Source organism: Zophobas morio, unplaced genomic scaffold (assembly GCF_036711695.1).
Source record: "Zophobas morio isolate AGI-343-1 ecotype UQ-CSIRO unplaced genomic scaffold, CSIRO_AGI_Zmor_V1 ptg000031l, whole genome shotgun sequence".
Classification (NCBI taxonomy): domain Eukaryota; kingdom Metazoa; phylum Arthropoda; class Insecta; order Coleoptera; family Tenebrionidae; genus Zophobas; species Zophobas morio.
This window is the reverse complement of record NW_026972136.1, coordinates 4,202,075-4,225,034: the sequence shown is the minus strand read 5'-3', so window position 1 is coordinate 4,225,034 and position 22,960 is coordinate 4,202,075. Positions and strand designations below refer to the sequence as shown.

General features: G+C 36.1%; 4 protein-coding genes across 5 annotated transcripts; all 4 read left to right on the top strand.

The window, feature by feature from the left end:
* The first annotated feature begins 531 nt into the window (after positions 1 to 531).
* On the top strand, positions 532 to 4,731 carry LOC135139218 (lysosomal alpha-mannosidase-like). The gene is made up of 13 exons (XM_064069363.1): positions 532 to 622; positions 679 to 787; positions 840 to 921; positions 974 to 1,159; positions 1,205 to 1,532; positions 1,578 to 1,711; positions 1,762 to 2,184; positions 2,230 to 2,638; positions 2,691 to 3,007; positions 3,060 to 3,469; positions 3,519 to 3,646; positions 3,700 to 3,846; positions 3,898 to 4,731. Exons 1-13 carry the CDS (start codon positions 542 to 544, stop codon positions 4,147 to 4,149), a joined length of 3,006 nt encoding a protein of 1,001 aa, XP_063925433.1. The 5' UTR covers positions 532 to 541; the 3' UTR covers positions 4,150 to 4,731.
* A 472-nt stretch (positions 4,732 to 5,203) lies between these two features.
* On the top strand, positions 5,204 to 9,278 carry LOC135139219 (lysosomal alpha-mannosidase-like). Its single transcript, XM_064069365.1, has 12 exons — positions 5,204 to 5,328; positions 5,393 to 5,501; positions 5,739 to 5,820; positions 5,866 to 6,051; positions 6,097 to 6,302; positions 6,355 to 6,467; positions 6,520 to 6,653; positions 6,699 to 7,121; positions 7,174 to 7,920; positions 7,967 to 8,666; positions 8,719 to 8,890; positions 9,139 to 9,278. The coding sequence occupies exons 1-12, from the start codon at positions 5,242 to 5,244 to the stop codon at positions 9,144 to 9,146; spliced, it is 2,967 nt and encodes a 988-aa protein (XP_063925435.1). The 5' UTR covers positions 5,204 to 5,241; the 3' UTR covers positions 9,147 to 9,278.
* Positions 9,279 to 9,712: 434 nt separating this feature from the next.
* Positions 9,713 to 12,194, top strand: LOC135139220 (lysosomal alpha-mannosidase-like). Its single transcript, XM_064069366.1, has 8 exons — positions 9,713 to 9,881; positions 9,927 to 10,060; positions 10,110 to 10,532; positions 10,578 to 10,986; positions 11,039 to 11,355; positions 11,408 to 11,817; positions 11,867 to 11,994; positions 12,050 to 12,194. Exons 3-5 carry the CDS (start codon positions 10,480 to 10,482, stop codon positions 11,333 to 11,335), a joined length of 759 nt encoding a protein of 252 aa, XP_063925436.1. The 5' UTR covers positions 9,713 to 9,881; positions 9,927 to 10,060; positions 10,110 to 10,479; the 3' UTR covers positions 11,336 to 11,355; positions 11,408 to 11,817; positions 11,867 to 11,994; positions 12,050 to 12,194.
* Positions 12,195 to 15,253: 3,059 nt separating this feature from the next.
* Positions 15,254 to 22,645, top strand: LOC135139413 (lysosomal alpha-mannosidase-like). Of its 2 annotated transcripts, XM_064069630.1 has the most exons (12): positions 15,254 to 15,477; positions 15,527 to 15,635; positions 15,767 to 15,848; positions 15,895 to 16,080; positions 16,135 to 16,340; positions 16,394 to 16,640; positions 16,698 to 17,120; positions 17,166 to 17,562; positions 17,609 to 17,913; positions 17,959 to 18,493; positions 22,143 to 22,289; positions 22,341 to 22,645. In XM_064069630.1, exons 1-12 carry the CDS (start codon positions 15,379 to 15,381, stop codon positions 22,617 to 22,619), a joined length of 3,015 nt encoding a protein of 1,004 aa, XP_063925700.1. In that variant the 5' UTR covers positions 15,254 to 15,378; the 3' UTR covers positions 22,620 to 22,645. The 2 variants fall into 2 exon arrangements, with proteins under 2 accessions (XP_063925700.1, XP_063925701.1); XM_064069631.1 differs by lacking the exons at positions 16,135 to 16,340; positions 16,394 to 16,640 and having other exon boundaries at positions 15,256 to 15,477.
* The last annotated feature ends 315 nt before the right edge of the window (positions 22,646 to 22,960 follow it).

The window sequence follows — 22,960 nt, the reverse complement described above, 5'->3', positions numbered from 1 at the left end:
CCCAATAGCTTGAATACTTTAAATATTATCAAAATCCGGTCGATTCTACTTTATATTCAACAACGAGAAAAACTCCAGAGGGTTTTCTCAAGATTTGACCGTTTCTCCTTCAAGCATGTGTCACTTATTTTTTAATTATGGACAGTTGAAGAAAATTATATTTTTTTGTAAGTAGATCAGTTACCTGGAAATTATTGCTTCACAGAATCTTTGCCACGAATCTTTGGCCTAGATCTGGCTCTAACTGATAATAGGGGAGAGCGGGCGATTTGCTCCCAGTGGGTAAAACTCGGCACTACCGTTATTAAAAAAAAAACGGCATCTGCAAGCTTTGAATACCACACCAAAAACTTAATGCCAAAATTGGCGTTCACACTGCAATGATTTTAATTGTAACGGCAAGTAAATTTTGTTGCTGGGTCCCATTTGCTCGCTGTCCCCTAATCCATCAGATAAAAAAAATCGATACGCTAAGTTTTTATATAAATGCAGACCGCAAATACTGACTACGAGTAGAGTCAAAATTTTAGAGTACTTCACAATGCTGAAGGGATTCGTGTTTTTAGTAAATTTTTATTTCGTTTTTGCCACGCCTTCTCTCAGAGCCAGTACTTGTACATCTGTAAGTTTCGATCAAATAAATTCCGGTTTGTTAATCGTTTTTTCTGTAATTTTTAGGGTTGCGATAAATTAAGCGAAGAAAAAATTAATGTCCATATCGTACCACACTCGCATGATGACGTTGGGCGGTTGAAAACGTACGACGAGTATTACACTGGAACTGGAAGTAAGTCCAAAGTTAACTAAAATCGAAAACTAACTAAATAAAATTTGTTCAGAATTCGATTCCGCCGAAGATGCTGGCGTCAAGTACATCCTCGACTCCACGATCCAAGCACTCAGCAAAAATAAAGACAGAAGGTAAGCAACACACTACAAACTTTCACAATATGTGAACCCTAAACCATTTTAGATTCGTCCAAGTCGAAACTGCGTTTTTCTTCAAGTGGTGGAACGACCAAAACCAAGAAACCAGAGACCTGGTCAAAAATTTGGTCAACGAAGGTCGGCTAGAAATGATCAATGGTGGTTGGTCCATGAACGACGAAGCCACTGCCCATTATCATTCCATCATCGACCAGTTCACCTGGGGTTTCCGGTAAGCACTAAATCTTCTGGAATATAACAAACTAACAAACAACAGAATTTTGGAAGAAACTGTGGGTGAGTGCGGGAGACCCAAAATCGGCTGGCAAATCGATCCATATGGACACAGCCGGGAGCACGCTTCCATCGTCAAACAGCTCGGCTTCGATGGTCTAGTGGTCGGTCGTCTTGACTACAGAGACAAAGCGAAAAGAATCCAAGAGAAAAATTTGGACTTCATTTGGAACACCAACGACAACTTCGAAGAAGAAGATGCGAAAATTTTCACCACCATGTTCCCGGATTTTTATGTCGACGAAACGGGATTTTGCTTTGATGTTTATTGTAACGATCAGAACATCACTGATGACAATTTGGAAGAAAGGGTAAGTGGGTTGAGGTTTGAAGTTTGTTACTAAAGTTGTGAGTAGGTGAAGACGTACAAAGTCATCCTCGACAAATACAAGGACTATTACAAAACCTCCAACATCCTTATTCCCATGGGACAAGACTTCGGTTACCAAAAAGCTGACAAGAACTTCGACAACATCGACAAACTTATAAAGTAATTGTTTGTTTTTTTTGTACATATATTTGCAAAACGAGTCGTTTCAGAGGTTTCAAGGATGACGACACCTACAACGTGATTTATTCAACACCGTCGTGCTACATTCAAGCAGTCAAAGACGAAGTTGAGAAAAATAAAATCGAGTTGACTGTCAAGACAGACGACTTTTTCCCATATGCTTCCAAAGATCATTCCTTCTGGACTGGTTACTTTTCGTCCAGACCTACAGCCAAACGTTTCGAACGAGTAGGCAACAACATCCTCCAGAGTGCCAAACAGTTGACAACCTTCTCCAGAATCAAGGGTAATGACGACGATGTAAGTATCAACAAACTGAGAATGGCAATGGGTGTTTGGCAACACCACGACGCTATTACTGGTACTGAGAAACAAGCAGTAGCGGATGACTACACTTTGATGCTTGACGAAGCAATTAAAGACACTGAGAAACCCCTAAGCAAAATTGTCAGGTAAGAATTTACATTTATCGTTGCTAAACTAATCGAAATTTCTAGTGGTCTTCTAGTTAAAGACGATAGTGCTAGTGTTGATCTAAATCTTGTCAATTGTCTGCGGGCAAACATGAGCATTTGTGATAACAGCAAAAAAGATCGTTTCGTCGTTGCTATCCAGAACCCACTATCTAAAAATGTGTCTCATTACGTGCGACTTCCTGTTGACAATGAAAACTACAAAATAACAGGACCTGAAGACGACGGTGATATCACTTTTGACATTTTTGATACTATACATCCTTTCGATTTCGTCACTGATGGTGAACCAGCCACTAAAGAATTGGTGTTTTTGGCAAAAGATTTACCCCCTCTAGGTGTTAAATTGTACTACGTTGAAAAAATTGACGATGCTTCAGATAAATATCGCAAATTTGAAGACATTGCTGATGTAAAATCTTTCGGAGATGACGTAAGTCAAAGAGTTTTTTAGTGATTTATTTAATGACTGTTCATTTCAAAAGAACAATGGTTTCACTATTGACGATAACGGTAAACTGGCAACGGTAACAATTAACGGGAAATTGGTAAACCTGCAACAAGATTTCCTCTACTACAAAGGAATGGCATCTGATCAAGCTTCCGGTGCTTACATCTTCAGACCAGATGGTTCTGCCATCCCAATTAACGAAAAACTTACAACTGTGAAGTACGCACAAGGAAGTCTCGTTGACGAAGTGTATCAAGTTTTTGACGACGAAATCACACAGATCATCAAGGTATACAAAGAAGAGGAAGATTCGTATCTTGAATTTGACTGGCTAGTGGGTAACCTTCAAGTGTAAGTATGACTTGACTACAACTAAGAAAAGTATTACCTGTTCGTATTTTAGTGACAGTGAGGGCAAAGAAATCATCACGAGATTCACAATCATTGAGGCGTTTGAAAACAACGAAATCTTCTACACTGATGGCAATGGACGCCAACAGATGAAGAGAATTAGAAATAAGAGAAATGACTATAGTTACGACGACACTGAAGAGCCTATTTCCAGCAACTACTATCCGGTTACTAATAGAATTGTGATTAGAGACGAATCGACAAAATTGGAGCTTGCTGTTTTGACCGATCGACCACAAGGTGGCAGTAGTTTAGACAAAGGTGTGGTGGAACTTATGGTTCACCGACGTGACACAAAAGACGATGAAATTGGTGTAGCTGAAGTCCTGAACGAACAACAGTATAACAAAGGTCTTTATGCAAGAGGTCAACACTATCTTACTTTTGGTAAACTAGAACCAGGTAAGTGTGTGTTTGGATTTTGATTCCAGTTATAAGTTTCGGGTTCTAGAAACTTCTCCTGTCACTTTTGAGCGCGATCTGGCCCGCAGAAATCTTCTTGCTCCTGTAGTCTTGGTGGGTGATGCAACTGGAGATGGTTTCACTCTGGAAAAAGTACAAGCAACATTTAACTTTAAGGTATCACGTTTGAACCTCTACCTCTATCAATATACTCAGACGGTTGATTTTAGTTTGAAGCTCTGTCTAAATCGCTTGACGACAATGTCCACATTTTGACCCTTGAACCCTGGAAAGACAGCTACCTGCTCAGACTGGAACACATTTTTGAGAAGAACGAAGATGCGACTTTGTCAACAGATGCCGAGGTTGATCTTGAGGTATCTTTGGTTGCTACTTTTGATGCACTTTTTAACGCAGTGTCGTTCTAGAACCTTTTCACTCAATTTAATATCACAGAACTTAAGTCTGTTACACTAGGAGCGAATGGAGATCCAGGAACTGTCGAAGGGTTGAAAGTTACTCTTAAACCAATGGAAATCAAATCGTTTGTTTTTATCACTGATAAAGAAAATAAGGGTGGACATGATATCGGGATTCGTGGCACGAGCAGTAGCGCACAAGCATTGACTTCTCTCACACTTTTGACTCTACTAATTTCGGTATTTTATAGCGTGTTTTAATATTTATTTTGTGAAATTTGTCCTTTTTAAATACAACATTTAATTTGCGGGAACTATTTTATTGTCCATGAGTGCATTGGTTACATAGTTCATGCGTAAGGACGTCTCACCTTGAAAACGCACCTGACACAGCAGAAATTCATTACATCATTAAATTTATAACTATGTGAGTATCTCTGAAACAAATTTTATTAAATCGAAATTTTTATTACGAAACTAAGATACACATTTCGTGTTATGCGTTGGTTTTTGGCATTGTTAGTTTTTATGCTTGTTGAATTTGATTGCAATAACCTATTATCTAGTTAATAAAATTTTTATGTCATTAATATTTATCAACAGGCAAAAAGGTGCGAACTTACATCAACGAATTATTAGCATCATGAGTGCACTCGAGGTATTTTCAGAAGGACTGTTGTTATTAAATCAAATAAAATTTTATGATTGTTGATATGTTTCCAATTATCTCTGAAAACAAAGGACTGTGTATATCTTGACTGAATATTTTTCGTGTTTTCGTTATTCTAGTGTTTAATTTACCTTGTGAAAGTTAAAAGTTAATAAAAATTATTTCTACTGCTATTGTTATTAACTTATTACCATGAATCAAGAAATTTTTAATTCTGTTCTGAAACTGCATGAAATTGAATTCCATTGTGTTATAATCAGTCCGTTGCTGCATTCTTAGCAGATTATGTGTTAAGCGGTTTGGCTTTTAAATTAAAGAACAAAATGTGCACGTGTGTTCTAATTAGTACTTGCTGGCGTGACTGAATGGTTTGAAAAAATCAGTTTCCTCGTTTCTGCTAAACCAGGTAATTTATTAAACATATTTTATATCAAAAATGTTTTGCAATAAACAAACAAATTTGAAATTAAATACCAGACTTTTTTTACATTGTGGTGTTTTTCACATTGTTGCCATTTTTTATAATGTTCAAAAATCGGCTAACAATTAACTCCCCTGGCCAATTGTGTGGCAAAAATGTATCTTATCTGCGATAACTTCATATCGTGTAATTCACATATTGTCGCTTATAAATTTAAATGATCTGTAAAATTTTATTATAGCTTTTGTGACAGCATTAAAACATGATATCCGTCACAGCAATTTTTATTCTCAATTTTTATTTGTTGGGAGCTACTCCCATAAAAGAAAATTCTTCCGAGTGTAAAAAAGTGAGTACATTAATTTTAATACGAAATTTTATTTCATCCGTTTCCGCCTTTGTGTCGATTTCAGGTCTGTCATCCCCTAGACGATAAAAAAATCAATGTCCATTTGATTCCACATTCGCACGATGATCTTGGCTGGTTGAGAACGTTCGATCAATATTACAATGGAACCGGACGTAAGCTTCATGATATTTAGTTTTTCACTGAAAATTCCAAGGATTTTATTAACTAAAACAATAGGCAGAACTGGAAGATTTTCTGCGTCAGTTTGTGTTATCTTATATAACATCCACTCAAACAGTATATTTATCACACAGTTTTGTTATCGGCTTATCCGAAACTACGATCGATCTATCTTATCACCGTACTTCTGGAAAGTCACCCAAAATTTAAATTTTATGGATATGTTGCAGAATTCAACGCTGTAGAAAATGCCGGAGTTCAGTACATTATAAGTTCAACCATACCAGCTCTGAAAAAAAATCCAGATCGAAGGTAACTATCATCTTCTTAGACCACCTCTAAATCCAATTTCTCCAGATTCATCCAAGTCGAAACCGGTTTCTTCTGGAAATGGTGGCAACAACAAACCCCCGAAACCCGGCAAGACGTGGTGGACCTGGTGAACAGCGGCCAGCTGGAAATGACCAATGGCGGTTGGTCCATGAACGACGAAGCGGCGTCCCATTACCACTCCATCGTGGACCAGTTCACCTGGGGCTTCAGGTAACAACCCAATCACCAAAAACCATTTTCAGCCCATTTTCGCAGAAAACTGGAGGACACTGTGGGCAAATGCGGCCGCCCGAAAATCGGCTGGCAAATCGACCCATTTGGACACAGTCGAGAGCACGCGTCGCTGGTAAAACAGCTGGGTTTCGATGGTCTGGTTATCGTGAGGATAGATTACAGAGACAAGGAAAGGAGGCGAAGCGAGAAAAGTCTGGACTTTATTTGGAACACGAATCCAAACTTTGGTACTTTGGTAAAGTTTGTGTAAGGTTTGTAGGAGTAATTTTGTGGTTGTAGATGATTCCCAGATTTTTACTACCATGTTCCCGGACTTTTACTTCGAAGAGGCTGGATTTTGCTTCGACGTTATGTGTTGGGACACAATCACGGATTCGAACGTCAAAACAAAAGTACTGGTTCATGTGAAAGTAGTACCAAAACTGGTTCTAATTTTTCTTCAAGGTGAACGCCTATGCCAAAATTTTGGACGGCTACAAGGACTACTACAAAACCAGGAACATAATGATGCCCATGGGTCGCGACTTCACGTACCAAAAGGCCGACCAGAACTTTGCAAGCTTGGACAAATTCATCGAGTAAGTACCCACTGGGTTAAAACTTCAACAGACTTTCGTTTGTAGTGGCTTTAAAGACCATGACACTTACAACGTAATCTATTCAACTCCATCTTGCTACATAGAAGCGGTGAAGAACGAAGCTGCCAAAAATTCTATATCTCTGGAAGAAAAATCAGACGACTTCTTTCCGTACGCGTCTGAACCCCACTCCTTCTGGACCGGGTACTTCACGTCCCGTCCGACTTCCAAACGTTTCGAACGAGTGGGTAACAATATTCTTCAGAGTGTGAAACAACTGACGACGTTTGCTAGAATTCAAAACAAAACGTATGATAAAAACCTTGAGGATCTACGTGGTGTTATGGGTGTGATGCAGCACCATGATGGTATCACGGGTACTGAAAAGCAGGCTGTTAGTGACGACTACGCTAGAATGTTGCATGCCGCTGTCACTAAAGCCGAGGAACCTGTGGGTGCCATTATTGGGTGAGTGATAACGATAATTCTAGTGATGGTGTTTAATATCATCAAATTTTAGTGATCTTTTGAAAAAGGACTCGGGTGAAGTCGATCTTAAACTTTCGAGTTGTTTGCTAACTAATGTTAGTATTTGTGAAACGACTCAAAAAGACCGGTTTCTGGTGGTCATCCACAACCCACTTTCTAGGGTTGTTAGTCACTATGTTCATCTACCCGTTGAAGGTGACAGTTATAAAATTACAGGCCCTGATGGTGACGAACTTTATGATATTTTTGACACGATTCACAGCTTCGATTATGTGAAAGAATCAGTTAAACCGGCATCTCGAGAGCTTGTTTTTGTAGCTAGAGATCTTCCAGCTTTGGGTATCAAAGTCTACTATGTGGAAAAAACGACACAAGAGTCGGAGTATAAACCATTCAAAGAACTGACAGACGAAGATGATGGGAAGTTTGGAACTGAGAGCAATGGTTTTACGGTTGATCCAAAAACAGGCAAACTAGCAACGGTGACAATTAATGGTGCTAAACAAGATATAAGTCAAGAGTTTTTGTACTACCCTAGTTACACGGATGGTACCAGTGGTGACCATCGATCCTCCGGAGCTTACATTTTTAGACCAGCGGCTAATGTAGCCACACCCATGACCACCCAACCCTTCGAGTCCATCAAATTCGTCAAAGGAAACTTAGTAGACGAACTAATCCAAGTCATAAACCCTGAGGTTACTCAAATTATCAGAAGCTACAAAGCCACCGAAGAACCATACGTAGAGTTCGACTGGCTAGTCGGAGACATCCAAATGTAAGTACCAGTCTTAGTACTACTTTGACTAACACTAATTCAACAGTGTCGACAACAAAGGCAAAGAAGTCATCACCAGATACACCGTTGGCGACTTTTCCAACAACCAAATCTTCTACACTGACGCAAACGGGCGCCAACAAGTCAAACGACAAGTAAATAAAAGAAGCGACTTTACTTACAACGCAGACGAAGAACCAGTGTCGAGTAATTACTACCCCGTGACGTCAAAAATTGTCATTAAAGACGAAAAACAGAAGTTGGAGGTGGCGGTACTGAACGATCGTGCTGAAGGTGGTACCAGTTTGCAAGAAGGCGCTGTGGAACTCATGGTCCATAGACGATTGAAGCAAGACGACGGGTACGGTGTGGGTGAGGTTTTGAGTGAGGTCCAGTACGGGAAGGGTTTGTACGTGAGAGGCCAACACTACCTCACTTTTGGTAGTACTGAGTCTAAAGTGGAAAGTGGCAGATCGACTGCCGCTTTGGAACGAGAGTTGGCGCATCGGGTACTTTTGGCACCAAGGGTTTTCTTCGCTGATGCCACTGTTGACGGGTTGTCCACGCTGGAGAAAGTCCAAGGTTTGATTGATTTTAAGTTCGAAGCTCTTAAAACCGCTCTGCCTGAAAATGTGCACATTTTGACTTTGGAACCGTGGAAGGATAGTTATATTTTGAGACTGGAGCACTTGATGGAGAAGGGGGAAGATGATGTTTTGTCGGGGGAAGTCACTGTGGATCTTCAGGTTGGTAATTTAGAGGAAGTGTGTTAATTTCGTTTGTGATTTATATTTTTAGGGGCTTTTCACGTTGTTCGATGTAGTGGAAATTTCTGAAACTAAACTCGGGGCAAATCAACTGTTGAATGAGGAAGCGACGAACGTCGTTGAAGATTTAGCAGTCGTGCTACAGCCTATGGAAATCAGAACTTTTCTTATCAAGACTGACAAAAACAACAGTGGAGACGATGGTAAAGGGAGTGGTCATATTTTTGTTGTTTCACCAGTAGTGGCTTTGCTTACACTTACACTCGTTTTTATTTTTAATTAATTATACTAACAATTGTGACACTTGGTGATATTTTGCTTCAATTCACACGCAATGTCTTCTACTCTAACACGCCTATTAATGTTTCATTCAAGGCGAGGGAACTTCTGTCTACATAAACTTCGACCATTTTTTTTATTCGAAACAACAGTAAATTTTATTTATTTTCAGCCATCTAGAACAGTGATTCCTGGGTAGTGAATGATCGTAAAGTAAATAATTAAAATAAAAATGAAAATAATTCCATGTTGCCATATCTACCGTAAACTATGTAATATAAACTAAAATTAATAAAAAGATATATTTTGAAACGTGTCTTTCTATTATTTACAACATTCAAAGTGTGAAAGTGTAACACTTTTAGTTTCATTCAACTCGAAATCGCGTTTTTCTTCAAGTGGTGGAACGACCAAGACCAAGAAACCAGAGACCTCGTCAAAAATTTGGTCAACGAAGGTCGGCTAGAAGTGATCAATGGTGGTTGGTCCATGAACGACGAAGCCGCTGCCCATTATCATTCCATCATCGATCAATTCACTTGGGGTCCGGTAAGCACTAAATCTTCTGGAATATAAAAAACTAACCAAACAAGAGAATTTTGGAAGAAACTGTTGGTGAGTGCGGAAGACCCGAAAGTGGTCGATCCATTTGGACACAGTCGGCAGCACGCTTCCATCGTCAAACAGCTCGGCTTCGATGGTCTAGTGGTCGGTCGTCTTAACTACAGAGACAAAGCGAAAAGAATCCAAGAGAAAAATTTGGACTTCATTTGGAACACCAACGACAACTTCGAAGAAGAAGATGCGAAAATTTTCACCACCATGTTCCCGGATTTTTATGTCGACGAAACGGGATTTTGCTTTGATGTTTATTGTAACGATCAGAACATCACTGACGACAATTTGGAAGAAAGGGTAAGTGGGTTGACGTTTGAAGTTTGTTACTAAAGTTGTGAGTAGGTGAAGACGTACAAAGTCATCCTCGACAAATACAAGGACTATTACAAAACCTCCAACATCCTTATTCCTATGGGATAAGACTTCGGTTACCAAAAAGCTGACAAGAACTTCAACAACATCGACAAACTTATAGAGTAATTGTTTGTTTTTTTGTACATATATTTGCTAAACCAGTCGTTTCAGAGGTTTCAAGGATGACGACACCTACAACGTGATTTATTCAACGCCGTCGTGCTACATTCAAGCTGTCAAAGACGAAGTTGAGAAAAATAAAATCGAGTTGACTGTCAAAACAGACGACTTTTTCCCTTATGCTTCCAAAGATCATTCCTTCTGGACTGGATACTTTTCGTCCAGACCTACAGCCAAACGTTTCGAACGAGTAGGCAACAACATCCTCCAGAGTGCCAAACAGTTGACAATTTTCTCCAGAATCAAGGGTAATGACGACGATGTAAGTATCAACAAACTGAGAATGGCAATGGGTGTTTAGCAACACCACGACGCTATTACTGGTACTGAGAAACAAGCAGTAGCGGATGACTACAATTTGATGCTTGACGAAGCAGTTAAAGAAACTGAGAAACCCCTAAGCAAAATTGTCAGGTAAGAATTTACATTTATCGTTGCTAAACTAATCGAAATTTCTAGTGGTCTTCTACTTAAAGACGATAGTGCTAGTGTTGATTTAAATCTTGTCAATTGTCTGCGGGCAAACATGAGCATTTGTGATAACAGCAAAAAAGATCGTATCGTCGTTGCTATCCAGAACCCACTATCTAAAAGTGTGTCTCATTACGTGCGACTTCCTGTTGACAATGAAAACTACAAAATAACAGGACCTGAAGACGACGGTGATATCACTTTTGACATTTTTGATACTATACATCCTTTCGATTTCGTCACTGATGGTGAACCAGCCACTAAAGAATTGGTGTTTTTGGCAAAAGATTTACCCCCTCTAGGTGTTAAATTGTACTACGTTGAAAAAATTGACGACGCGTCAGATAAATATCACAAATTTGAAGACATCGCTGATGTAAAATCTTTCGGAGATGACGTAAGTCAAAGACTTTTGTAGTGATTTATTTAATGACTGTTCATTTCAAAAGAACAATGGTTTCACTATTGACGATAACGGTAAACTTGCATGGGTAACAATTAACGGGCAATTGGTAAACCTGCAACAAGATTTCCTCTACTACAAAAGAATGGCCTCTGGTCAAGCTTCCGGTGCTTACATATTCAGACCAGATGGTTCTGCCATCCCAATTAAAGAAAAACTTACAACTGTGAAGTACGCACTAGGAAGTCTCGTTGACGAAGTGTATCAAGTTTTTGACGACGAAATCACACAGATCATCAAAGTATACAAAGGAGAGGAAGATTCGTATCTTGAATTTGACTAGCTAATGGGTAACCTTCAAGTGTAAGTGTGACTTGACTCCAACTAAAAAAAGTATTACGTGTTTGTATTTTAGTGACAGTAAGGGCAAAGAAATCATCACTAGGTTCACAATCACTGATGCGTTTGAAAACAACGAAATCTTCTACACTGATGGCAATGGTCGCCAACAGATGAAAAGAAGGAGAAATAAGAGAAGTGACTACAATTACGTCTACTCTGAAGAGCCTGTTTCCAGCAACTACTACCCGGTTACTAATAGAATTGTAATTTGAGACGAAACGACATAATTGGAGCTTGCTGTTTTGACTGATCGACCACAAGGGGGCAGTAGTTTGAAAGAAGGTGTTGGCGAACTAATGGTTCACCGACGTGACACCAAAGACGATGGATTTGGTGTAGCTGAAGTCCTAAATGAACAACAGTATGGTAAAGGTCTTTACGCAAGAGGTCAACACCATCTTACTTTTGGTACACTAGAAATAGGTAAGTGTGTGTCTGGATTTTGGTTCCAGTTGTAAGTTTTGAGTTCTAGAAACTTCTCCTGTCACTTTTGAGTTCGATCTAGCATGCAAAAATCTTCTTGGTCTTGCGGTTTTGGTAGGCCATGCCACTGAATATGATCTCACTCTGGAAAAAGTACTGGCAACTTTTAACTTTAAGGTATTACGTCTGAACCTCTATCTCATTATTGTCAATATACTTAGAATGCCAACAGTTGGACCCTTGAAATCTGGAAAGACAGTTACTTGCTCAGACTGGAACATATTTTTGAGAAGAACGAAGATTCAACGTTATCAGAAGATGCTGTGGTGAATTTTGATGCCCTGTTTTAACGTCGTTCAACTTCCATTATTTGGGTTTTGGAATTTTATAGTGTGTTTTAATATCAATTGTAGTTTGTTATTTATCAATTATAAAAAATTGTGATTTTGGAATTTTAAAAGACAACATTTAATTTACAAGAATTGTAAACTCTAGATTGAAAATACATGCTTTGAAGCAATAAATTGTCTGCAACAAAACTATTAATTTAAAAATCGTGAAATGGAACAATCAAATAATCGAAAAAGCGATACAGTAAAAAATTGGAAAATCGAGAAATTAAAAAGAAGGAATTCGAAAATTTAAAAATTCCGAAAATTGAAGAACTGCAAACTCGAGAAAGCGCAAAGCCTACAATTTTAAAATCTGAAACGCTAAAATATCGAAAAATTGAAAAATTGAGAGATCGAACTGTAAAACAGTCGGAAAATTGAAAAATCTAAAGCTTAAAAAACGAAAAATTGAAAATCCAAAAAGTAAAAAATTGAGAAATAAAAAAATCCAGGACTCGAAAAATCGAAGAGACGAAAGGAACAATCAAATAATTGAAAAATCGATACAGCAAAAAATTGAAAAATCGAGAAATTAAAAAAAAAGGAAAATCAGAAATTTAAAAATTTCGAAAATTGAAGAACTGCAAACTCGAGAAATCGCAAAACCTAAAATTTTAAAAACTGAAAATCTAAAATATCGAAAAGTTGAAAAATTGAGAAATCGAAGTGTAAAACAGTCGGAAAATTGAAAAATCTAAGGTTTAAAAAACGAAAAACTGAAAATCCAATAAGTAAAAAGTCGAGAAATCAAAAAATCCAGAACTCGAAAAATCGAAGAGACGAAAGGAACAATCAAATAATTGAAAAATCGATACAGCAAAAAATTGGAAAATCGAGAATTTAAAATATAGGAAATCAGAAATTTAAAAATTTCGGAAATTGAAGAACTGCAAACTCGAGAAATCGCAAAACCTAAAATTTTAAAAACTGAAAATCTAAAATATCTAAAAGTTGAAAAATTGAGAAATCGAAGTGTAAAACAGTCGGAAAATTGAAAAATCTAAGGTTTAAAAAACGAAAAACTGAAAATCCAATAAGTAAAAAGTCGAGAAATCAAAAAATCCAGAACTCGAAAAATCGAAGAGACGAAAGGAACAATCAAATAATTGAAAAATCGATACAGCAAAAAATTGGAAAATCGAGAAATTAAAAAAAAAGAAAAATCAGAAATTTAAAATTTTCGAAAATTGAAGAACTGCAAACTGCAATTGGAAAATCTAAAATTGGCCAAAATCGGAAAATGGAAAAGTTAAAAATGGAAAAATTGATGAATCGAGAGATTGAACAGTCAAAACATCCGAGTCTCATTTCAATTCTGTTGGAGACGTAATAGAATAAAATAAAATAAAATAAAAATAAACTATTAAATAAAATAAACTATTAAATCGAGACCACAAAAAATTGAAAAATCGAAAATTTAAAAATTTCGAAAATTGAAAAATTAAAATATAGATGAATTGAAAATTTGAGAATTAGAAAAATCTAGAATTTTAAAAATGATAAAAGTTGAATAACTAAGAAATCGAAATATAAAACAGTCGAAAAATTGAAAAATTTTAAATATAAAAATTGAAATATTTAGAAGTCGCAAAATCGAAAAGTCCAAGAAAGGAAATGTTGAAAACTCCCAAAACCAAAGAAATATCCAAACTGAGAAATTAAAATATTGGAAAATTGAGAAATTGAAAAACCAAAAAGCAAAGTCCAAAATTCGAAAAATTGAAGAACTGAAAAATCTAAAATTCAAAACATTGACCAATTAAAATATCGCAAAAATGAAAAATCGAGAAATCCAAACATCAAAAAATCAGAAAAAGTGGTACCTGCTAAGATAAGGCTGATTTTGACAAATGATATACCTTCTAAAAAATAGAAGGCTGTAGTACTTACAACTTAAAACACTTTGACGCTTTTGAACTTCACTTTACGCAAAACTCGAAAAATCGAAACCCCTAGAATTTTAAAAATTGAAAAATTCAAACATCGAAAAGTTGAAAAACCTAAAGTTTAAGGAAACTCAACATCATCAACTCCTGGGGGGCATCAACGGATAAATTTTGACTAACAATTTAACATATGCTTTCAATAAATCTAAACTGGAAAGTGTTGTTGATTTTTTTCCAAAAATCTAGACGTCTAAGGTAAAATTTTGTATATGTATACGTATATTTTGACAAATATTTGTGCATATAAATTTGCTCCTTACATAACTTATCCCACTCTCCTGTACAAGTCATAAAACGTGTATTATCATTTATCATGTGCTCATCTTAAGCTGCTAATATTATTATCACATCTGACAAAGATAACGTACGTCAAGTATGTTTCGAAATGTTATTAACCGAAAAATGGGTACTTTAGATTTCTAGGTCCAAAGGTGATAAGCTAAGGATTGTTCACAAAAATTGAGGCTACCTGTAGATTATCCACTTTTTGTGATACAATTATTAGTGCTAAAATTATTATTATAAATGAAATTCAAAATTCAAAATTGTCGTAGCCGACGCAAGATAGGTAGGTGTAGGTGTAATATTAATAGTCACTGATTAATTACCAACGATTTTCAACCGTTTTAAAAGCGTTTAAAAATAACCATCCAATACTTGCCACGAGTTTTCTGTCTAAATGGAATCAAAACACATTTTAAAAATATTTTGAGATATAAAAAAATTTAATGTGTGTTTCTGACCGTAACAGCCCATTTTCAACATATAACTAATTTGCAGTGTCTTATCCAACATAAACTCATGGGGTTTTTAGAACTTAATGAAAGGATTTTATTTTCTCTTGTCTCCTTAACGTATAAACACAGATAAATTCTAAAACTTCAGGGTCGGTTTTATGCGATAGTAAAAATATTCTGCCTGAAATTATCAGAAAATAATTTAGTCCAAACGAAAACAAGTACTACTAGTAAAAAATAATCAAAAATGACAATTATTTAAAAAATTGACAATTCAGTCACATACCGAAACGATGACAGATTTCGTCATAATTCCCACTTCCGTCGGCAGATTTTAATCACGTCTCATCTTGATATCTATTACACAGTCTCGGAGTCTATTAAAAGTCTAAAATTGTAACAGTAGTTTAGTATTTAACCGCATTTGTTACCATAATCTTTGATAACGTGTAAACCCTTTTTTGTATTTTCTGTGATGATATAACAATGCGAAATTACATAGTACCAACGGTACTTATTCTAGTTTTAAATTCGTTTAGTGTTAAATCTAGTCCTGTTAAACCTAAGAATCTTGAAACATGCCAGGTGAGACTTCAAACTAGTATCTAATAACCAAAAAACGTGCCTTTTTCAGTCATGCCATCCTCTAGTTGACGGAAAAATTAACGTCCATCTTGTGCCACATTCTCACGATGACGTAGGCTGGTTGAAAACATTTAGCCAATACTACTATGGGACTGGAGGTAAGTACTATTATAATTCGAAATAAACGAGAAAACCTTATCATTATCAATTTTATCTCCCACGTGTGAACACACTATAATTCCTAAAAATCAGATAGATAATCCACCTACTAATACTTTTTTATCGTCAGATTTCACAACATATGAGAACGCAGGTGTCCAATACATCCTAAATTCCACGATTAAAGCCCTCAAAGCAAAGCCCGACAGAAGGTAAACCTACCAAACACGATATCCACAACCTGATAAACCCGTCTAGGTTCATCCAAGTCGAAACCGCCTTCTTCTGGAAATGGTGGCTGCACCAAGACGAAGCGACCAAACAAGACACCATAGATTTGGTCAACAATGGGCAACTCGAAATGATAAATGGAGCCTGGTCCATGAACGACGAAGCGGCAGCCCATTATCAATCCATCATCGACCAGTTCACTTGGGGTTTTAGGTATTAGTTATCAAATTTTCACTACTATCAAATTTTGAAAATCGTTATTAATAGAATTTTGGCAAAAACTGTGGGAGAGTGCGCCCGTCCGAAAATAGGTTGGCAAATAGACCCGTTTGGTCACAGCAGGGAACATGGGTCGATTTGCAAACAGTTCGGGTTTGAGGGTTTAGTGGTAGGGAGAATCGACTATAGGGATAAGGCTCGACGAAAAAGCAACCAAAGTTTGGACTTCATTTGGAAAACCAGCAACAATTTAAGTAGATTTTGAAAATTTGTTCAGTACCAAATAATTTAAGTTTGATAAATTTAGACAACTCGGAGCTTTTCACCACCATGTTTCCCGATTTTTACGTAGACGAGCCTGGATATAGGTTCGACGTCTTGCATGGGAATACCATAGAAGACTCGAACTTAAACGACAAGGTTAACGGCTTTGCCAAAATTTTAGACACGTATAGAAAATATTACCAAACTTCTAATATCATGATGCCCATGGGCAACGACTTCACGTATCAAGTGGCCGAAAGGAACTTCAAAAATATGGACAAACTCATAAAGTAGTACTTTCAATATTATATATATATATACACCAAGTAGCTACTATTGTCTTTCAGGGGTTTCCAAAACCACCAAACTTACAACGTGTTCTACTCAACCCCTTCTTGCTACATCAAAGCCGTCCAGGACGAAGTTCGTCAAAAATCTATAGTTCTAGAGGAAAAAACCGACGACTTTTTTCCGTACGCATCTAACTCTAATTCGTACTGGACGGGCTATTTTACCTCCAGACCCACACTAAAACGGTTTGAAAGAATAGGCAACAAGGTACTCCAAAGCGTCAAACAATTGGCCACTTTTTCACGAATCAAGGACCAAGACCATGATATCTACACTCTAGACTTGAGACAAGCTATGGGTGTGCTGCAACACCACGACGCCATCACTGGTACCGAAAAACAATTCGTTGCCAATGACTATGCCAAACTGCTTGACAGCGCGATCAAAAAAGCCGAAGAACCACTTAGTGAAATAATAACGTAAGTACTTTTTCTAGTAGTGGTACTACTAACGACGAATTGTAGAACTCTTTTAGGGAAAAACGGTTCACCAAACCTGAACCTAAATTTTTCTTCGTGCTTATTGACCAACATCACCGTGTGTGACAATTCCCAAAAAGAACGCTTTGTGGTTGTTGTCCAAAACCCTCTGTCCAGAAGTGTGACTCATTACGTTCGTCTTCCTGTCAATAGTGACGGTTTTAAAATAACAGGACCTGACGGTGAAGAAAGTTTCGACGTTTTTGAAAGCATCCACAAGTTTGACTATGTCAGGGCAAAAATTGCGTCCAAAGAACTGGTTTTTGCGGCTAGAAATTTGCCACCACTTGGTGTGAAACTTTACTACGTTGAAAAAACGTCTTTGTCTAAACGGTTTAAGCCTTTTAAAAAATTGACAGAGGATTTGTATTTCGGGACCAAGGTTAGTACCATTTGGAAGAATTTCAAAAATTGGTTACATTTTTCAGAGCAATGGTTTCATCGTTGACTACGCGAGTGGTAAAGTCAAGTCGGTGACTATTAAAGGAATCACACGTCAAGTCAATCAAGAGTTTCTCACCTATCGTACGACATCTTCAGGCGCTTATTTGTTCAGACCGTATGACAAAGCAGCTGCACCGATTGCTAGTAAGGTAGGTACTTACGCTTTAGGAAGTTTCGTCGACGAGTACCACCAAGTCATTAATACAGAAGTTACCCAAATTACAAGAGTCTATAAGGGCGAAAATGACGCCTACATCGAATTTGACTGGCTAGTCGGAAACTTACAATAGTAAGTACTATCTCTAATCGTCATTGTTTGACAATATTGTCGTAGCATTGATTCCTACGGGAAAGAACTAGTCACAAGGTACACCATTCAAGATTTCAACAACAATGAAACCTTTTACACTGATTCAAACGGTCGAGAAATGATAAAACGTCAGTTGAACCACCGAAACGATTACTCGTACGACCCCTCGAGTTCCCCTGTCACCGGTAATTACTACCCTGTGACGTCAAAAATCGGGATTAAGGACGAAACGAACAAGTTCCAAATGGCGGTTTTGAATGATCGTGCCCAGGGTGGTACCAGTTTGACAGAAGGGAGCATAGAATTGATGCTTCACCGGAGGTTGACACAAGATGATGGTTTGGGTGTGGGTGAAACGTTAAATGAAAAACAGTACGGGCAAGGGTTGTACGCACGAGGGAGACATTTTCTGACGTTTGGTAGTACCGAAGCAAATGGTACAGCCGCTTTTGAAAGAAATTTAGCAGAAGAGGTACTTTTGTCGCCTTTGGTGCTACTCGCTGATGTTAGTACCGAGGGACTGACTTTGGAAAAAATTCAGGGGTTGCTGGAGTTCAAGGTATGGGCATTGTTTAAGTATATTATAGTTGGGCAACCTATACGGACAATCACTTTCCCATGTAGAAAAGAATGAATATATATTTTACATCTCACTCGCTTCACTATGAAGTGGCGGTACCTTACGAAAGGGGGTAAAAATAGTCTGTAAGCACGTGATGTCGATAAGGTAGTAAACGGACGTATTAATCAGTACGTTGTACGGGGAGCAGTCACAAAATAAGCAAACGTACGTGTTGAAGACTTTACATATATGTAATATATGTATATGTAGTGCAAAATCGAGAAATCGAAACTTAAAAAAATCAAAAAAATAAAAATTGGAAAATCTAAAATTTAAAAATCGAGAAATTGAACAATAGAAAAATTAAAAAAAATTGGACAACCGAAAATTTAAAAATTCTGAAAATTGAAAAATTGAAATATAGAAGAACTGAAAACTCAAAAAATCGAAAAAAATTAATAATTTAAAAATTGAAAAGTTAAAATTAAGAAATCGAAAAACTGAAAAATCACAAAATTGAACGAAATATCAAAAAATTAGGAAATTAAAAAATTGAGAAACAGAAAAGTCATAAAAGCAGAGTCGAAAAATCGCAAACTTAAAAAATCTAAAAATTGAAAAATCAAAAACCTGAATAATCGAAAAATTGAAGAACTGAAAAAGTGAAAAATCGAAACTTTAGGAAGTGGATAAATGGGAATCTAAAAAAATTGATTAATTGAGAAATCCGAAAACTAAAATTCAGAAACGTCAAAATTTGAAAAATTAAAAAATATTGAAGAACTGAAAAATCGAAAAATCTAAAATTTAAAACACTGAAAAGTTAAAATATCTTAAAACTGAAAAATGGAGAAATCCAAACATTAAAAAATGAAAAAAATAAAAATTCGAAAATCTAAAATTTAAAAATCGAAACACTGAAAAATCAAACAATCGAGAAGACGAGAATTTAAAACATTAGAAAATTGAAAAATCGGATAAATCAAAAATCGAAACATCGAAAAATTGAGAAACCGAAAAGCAAAAAATCAAAAAACCAACAAACGAAAAATCGAAACATTGTAAAATTCAAAAATTGAGACATCGAGAAATCGTAAAATCAAAAGACAAAAAAATCGAGGAGATATTAAAAAATTCGGAAATTTGAAGAATTAAATTATAGAACTGGAAACTCGAGAAACCGAAAAATCTTGAAATTTAAAAATTAAAATATGGAAAAGTTGAAAATTTGAGAAATTGAAATATAAAACAATCGAAAAATTGAAAAATCTGAAGTATAGAAAACAAAAAACTGAAAATCCAAAAATAAAAACTAGAAAAATCTGGAAGTGGAAAAATCAAAGAATCGAAGTATTGAAAAATATCATAACTGAAAGAAATATCCAAAAATTGAGAAATCGAAAAACCAATAAAGCGAAGTCAAAAATCGAAGAATTGAAGAACTGAAAAATCGAAACTTTGAGAAGTGAGAAAATCAAAAATAGATGAATTGAGAAATCAGAAAACTGAAAATTTAACGCAAAAATTTGAAAAATTGAAAAATTTAGATACTGAAGAACTGAAAAGTCAAAAAATCGAGAAATCGAAAAACTAAAATTTAAAACACTGAACAATTAAAATATCGCAAATCGAGAAATCCAATTCAATTTGAAAAATTGAAAAATCGGGACATTGAAAAATTGGAAAATCCAGAAATTGAAAAGCTCAAAAGAAAAAAATCGAAAAACCGAGAAATCCAAAAATCGAAACATCGAAAAATTCAAAAACTGAGACTTCGAGAAATCGAAAAAAGAGTCGGAAGCCGGAAAGGAAAGTTAAAAATTGAAAAATTGAGAAATTGAAAAATCAAAACATCTGAATTCGATAAATTGAGAAATTAAAAGAATGAATAATCGAAAAATTTTAAAAAAGACAAACTGGAAAATCGAAAAATTGAAAAATTGAAATATAGGAGAACTGAAAACTCGAGATATCAAAAAACCTAGAATTTTAAAAAATGAAATATTAAAACATCGAAAAGTTGAAAAATTGAGAAATCGAAGCATTAAACAGTCGCAGAATTGAAAAATCTAAAGTTTACAATAAATTGAAAATCTAAAAAGTAAAAAATCGGGAAATCAAAATAAATCCATCAATTCAAAAATCGTAAAATCGAAAAATTGAAATATTGAAAAATTTCATAACTGAAAGAAATATTCAAAAAATTGACAAATTAAAAAATTGGAAAATTGAGAAATCGAAAATCTAAAAAAGCAAAATCGAAAAATCGTAATCTTAAAAAATCGAAAAATTGAAGAATTGAAGATGTGAAAAATCGAAACTTTAGGAAGTCCAGAAATGGACAAATAAAAAAATACTTTAGAAATCGGCAAACTGAAAATTTTGAAACGTGAAAATTTGAAAAATCGAAATATTTAAAAACCATAAAATTGAAAAGGACAAAAATTGAGAAATCGTATCATTGAAACATCGAAAGATTGAGAAATCGAAAAATAAAAAAATCGTGAAATACAAGATTCGAAGAATGGAAGAATCGAAAAAGCCCAAAATTGAAATATTGAAAAATTGAGACATTTAAAGTTGAAAAATCGAGAAATCGACAAGCCGAAAAATCCTAATAGCGTATTTAGGTATAAGTCACAAGATCAGGACTATGCTATTTTTTAAAATTTAAATAATATTATAAATTGGAAAATGTTGATTTTTTTTCCAAAAATCTTGACGTCCAAGGTGAAAACTCGACACGGATGCATAAACCGTAAACGGGGAATATACTATTGTATAGTGGACCAAGAGCTATAAGGTTATATGGCCATCATAAAATCATCCCATTGTGTCGAAGTTAAGTTGTTTACAATAGAAAAGATTTTAGGGTCGTAAATAACGTGCCCTTTGCAGCTCGACCGGCTGTTGTGGTTTCGTTCAGGAGCGGCTTTCACTAAATATGAAAATCCACCACTCCACTATTTCTTTACTACCTGCAGCCGCTGAGGGTTCTGAAATAACCACTCGCTTTGAAAGCCGGCCCTGTTAAATGTGAGCAAGAATTGTTTAGAAGAGGATTTATTGCCAACCGGTAAGCTTAGTGCGAACCACACAAAGGGGGTATTTATTTGCGGTCAACTACTTTTATGATGGTCATATAACCTTATACCTTTTGGACAAGTATATATCAGTTTAAAAACCCTTGGAAAGTTTCTGTCAGTTTTCAGATATAGTCAAATAAAAATAGGCGTCAAATTCATTTAAATACAATTCTTTCGTATCACGTTACAGCGCGTTGCTTCATATTTTTTATGTCAAGTAGATTTTCATATTTTGTACACATATGTTTATACACATTACTGTTTACGGAACAATGTTAATTATGGATTTATGGATAACTCCTCGTATAAGAGCAGAGCGAAGGGTGTTTGCCTTTGCTAATGTTTGATGGCGCCATCTGATGTAGAGTAAAATAAACCTAATACGTTGGCTCACTGTAGTGAAAATGCGCGTTGACGAAAAGTTTGTCCTACGCCCCCTGGATTCCTTGTCCTAAAGCTCACTATTTAGGTGAAGTAAAATTTGTAGGTTGTCCAACTATAATATACTTAAACAATGGTATGGGGTACTGTTTTAATTATTTTGTTACATTGGGGGTTAGTTTGAAGGATTGACGGCGTCGCTGCCTCAGAATGTCCATATATTGACTTTGGAACCTTGGATTGACAGTTATTTACTAAGGCTTGAACATATTTTGGAACGGGGTGAAGATGAAGAGTTGTCGAAACCTGTGACGGTTGATCTTAATGTTAGTCTTTGATTGTGGATTGTGCCGTACTAAAGGTGTTTTGTTTTTTAGAAACTTTTCACTTTATTTTCAATTACAAAAATTAGAGAAACTTCTTTAGGTGCTAACGAGTTTCTAGAGGACTCAGAAGTTGGTGTAACTAAAACGGTGACCTTAGAGCCCATGCAAATTAGGACGTTTATTTTCGAGACTGATGGTAATAATTCTGGTGGGAATGATGACAGTGACGGTGATGACGATGACGATTATTCCAAAGGTGGTGATAGTACCACTCGAACCACGTCTTCACTATTTATTTTACTTATAGTTTTAAATTATTTATTTATGTAAATATACCAAGACTGACGTCGTTTTTATTTTGTGAGTAAACCTCTCCCGACGTTTCTACTCTAGCATGTAATTTTCCACCCCGCATCAAACATCTTTCCGCCCCCACAATCCAACCACCCCTCCACAACTCCGAATTTGGAAAGCAAAGTTTCTTGAAGTGATTACAATAGCGCTGTATTGTCGCCTAGATGGTGGACTTTGAGCACACAGAACTTCCCTAATGTGCCATTCCAACTCCGACAAGACGATCAATGGATTTAATAGCAAATTTGGCGAAATATGAATTATTTAGACAGACTCGTGTGCCGCCACCTTTACGACCTTCCATTCGTACAGGACGG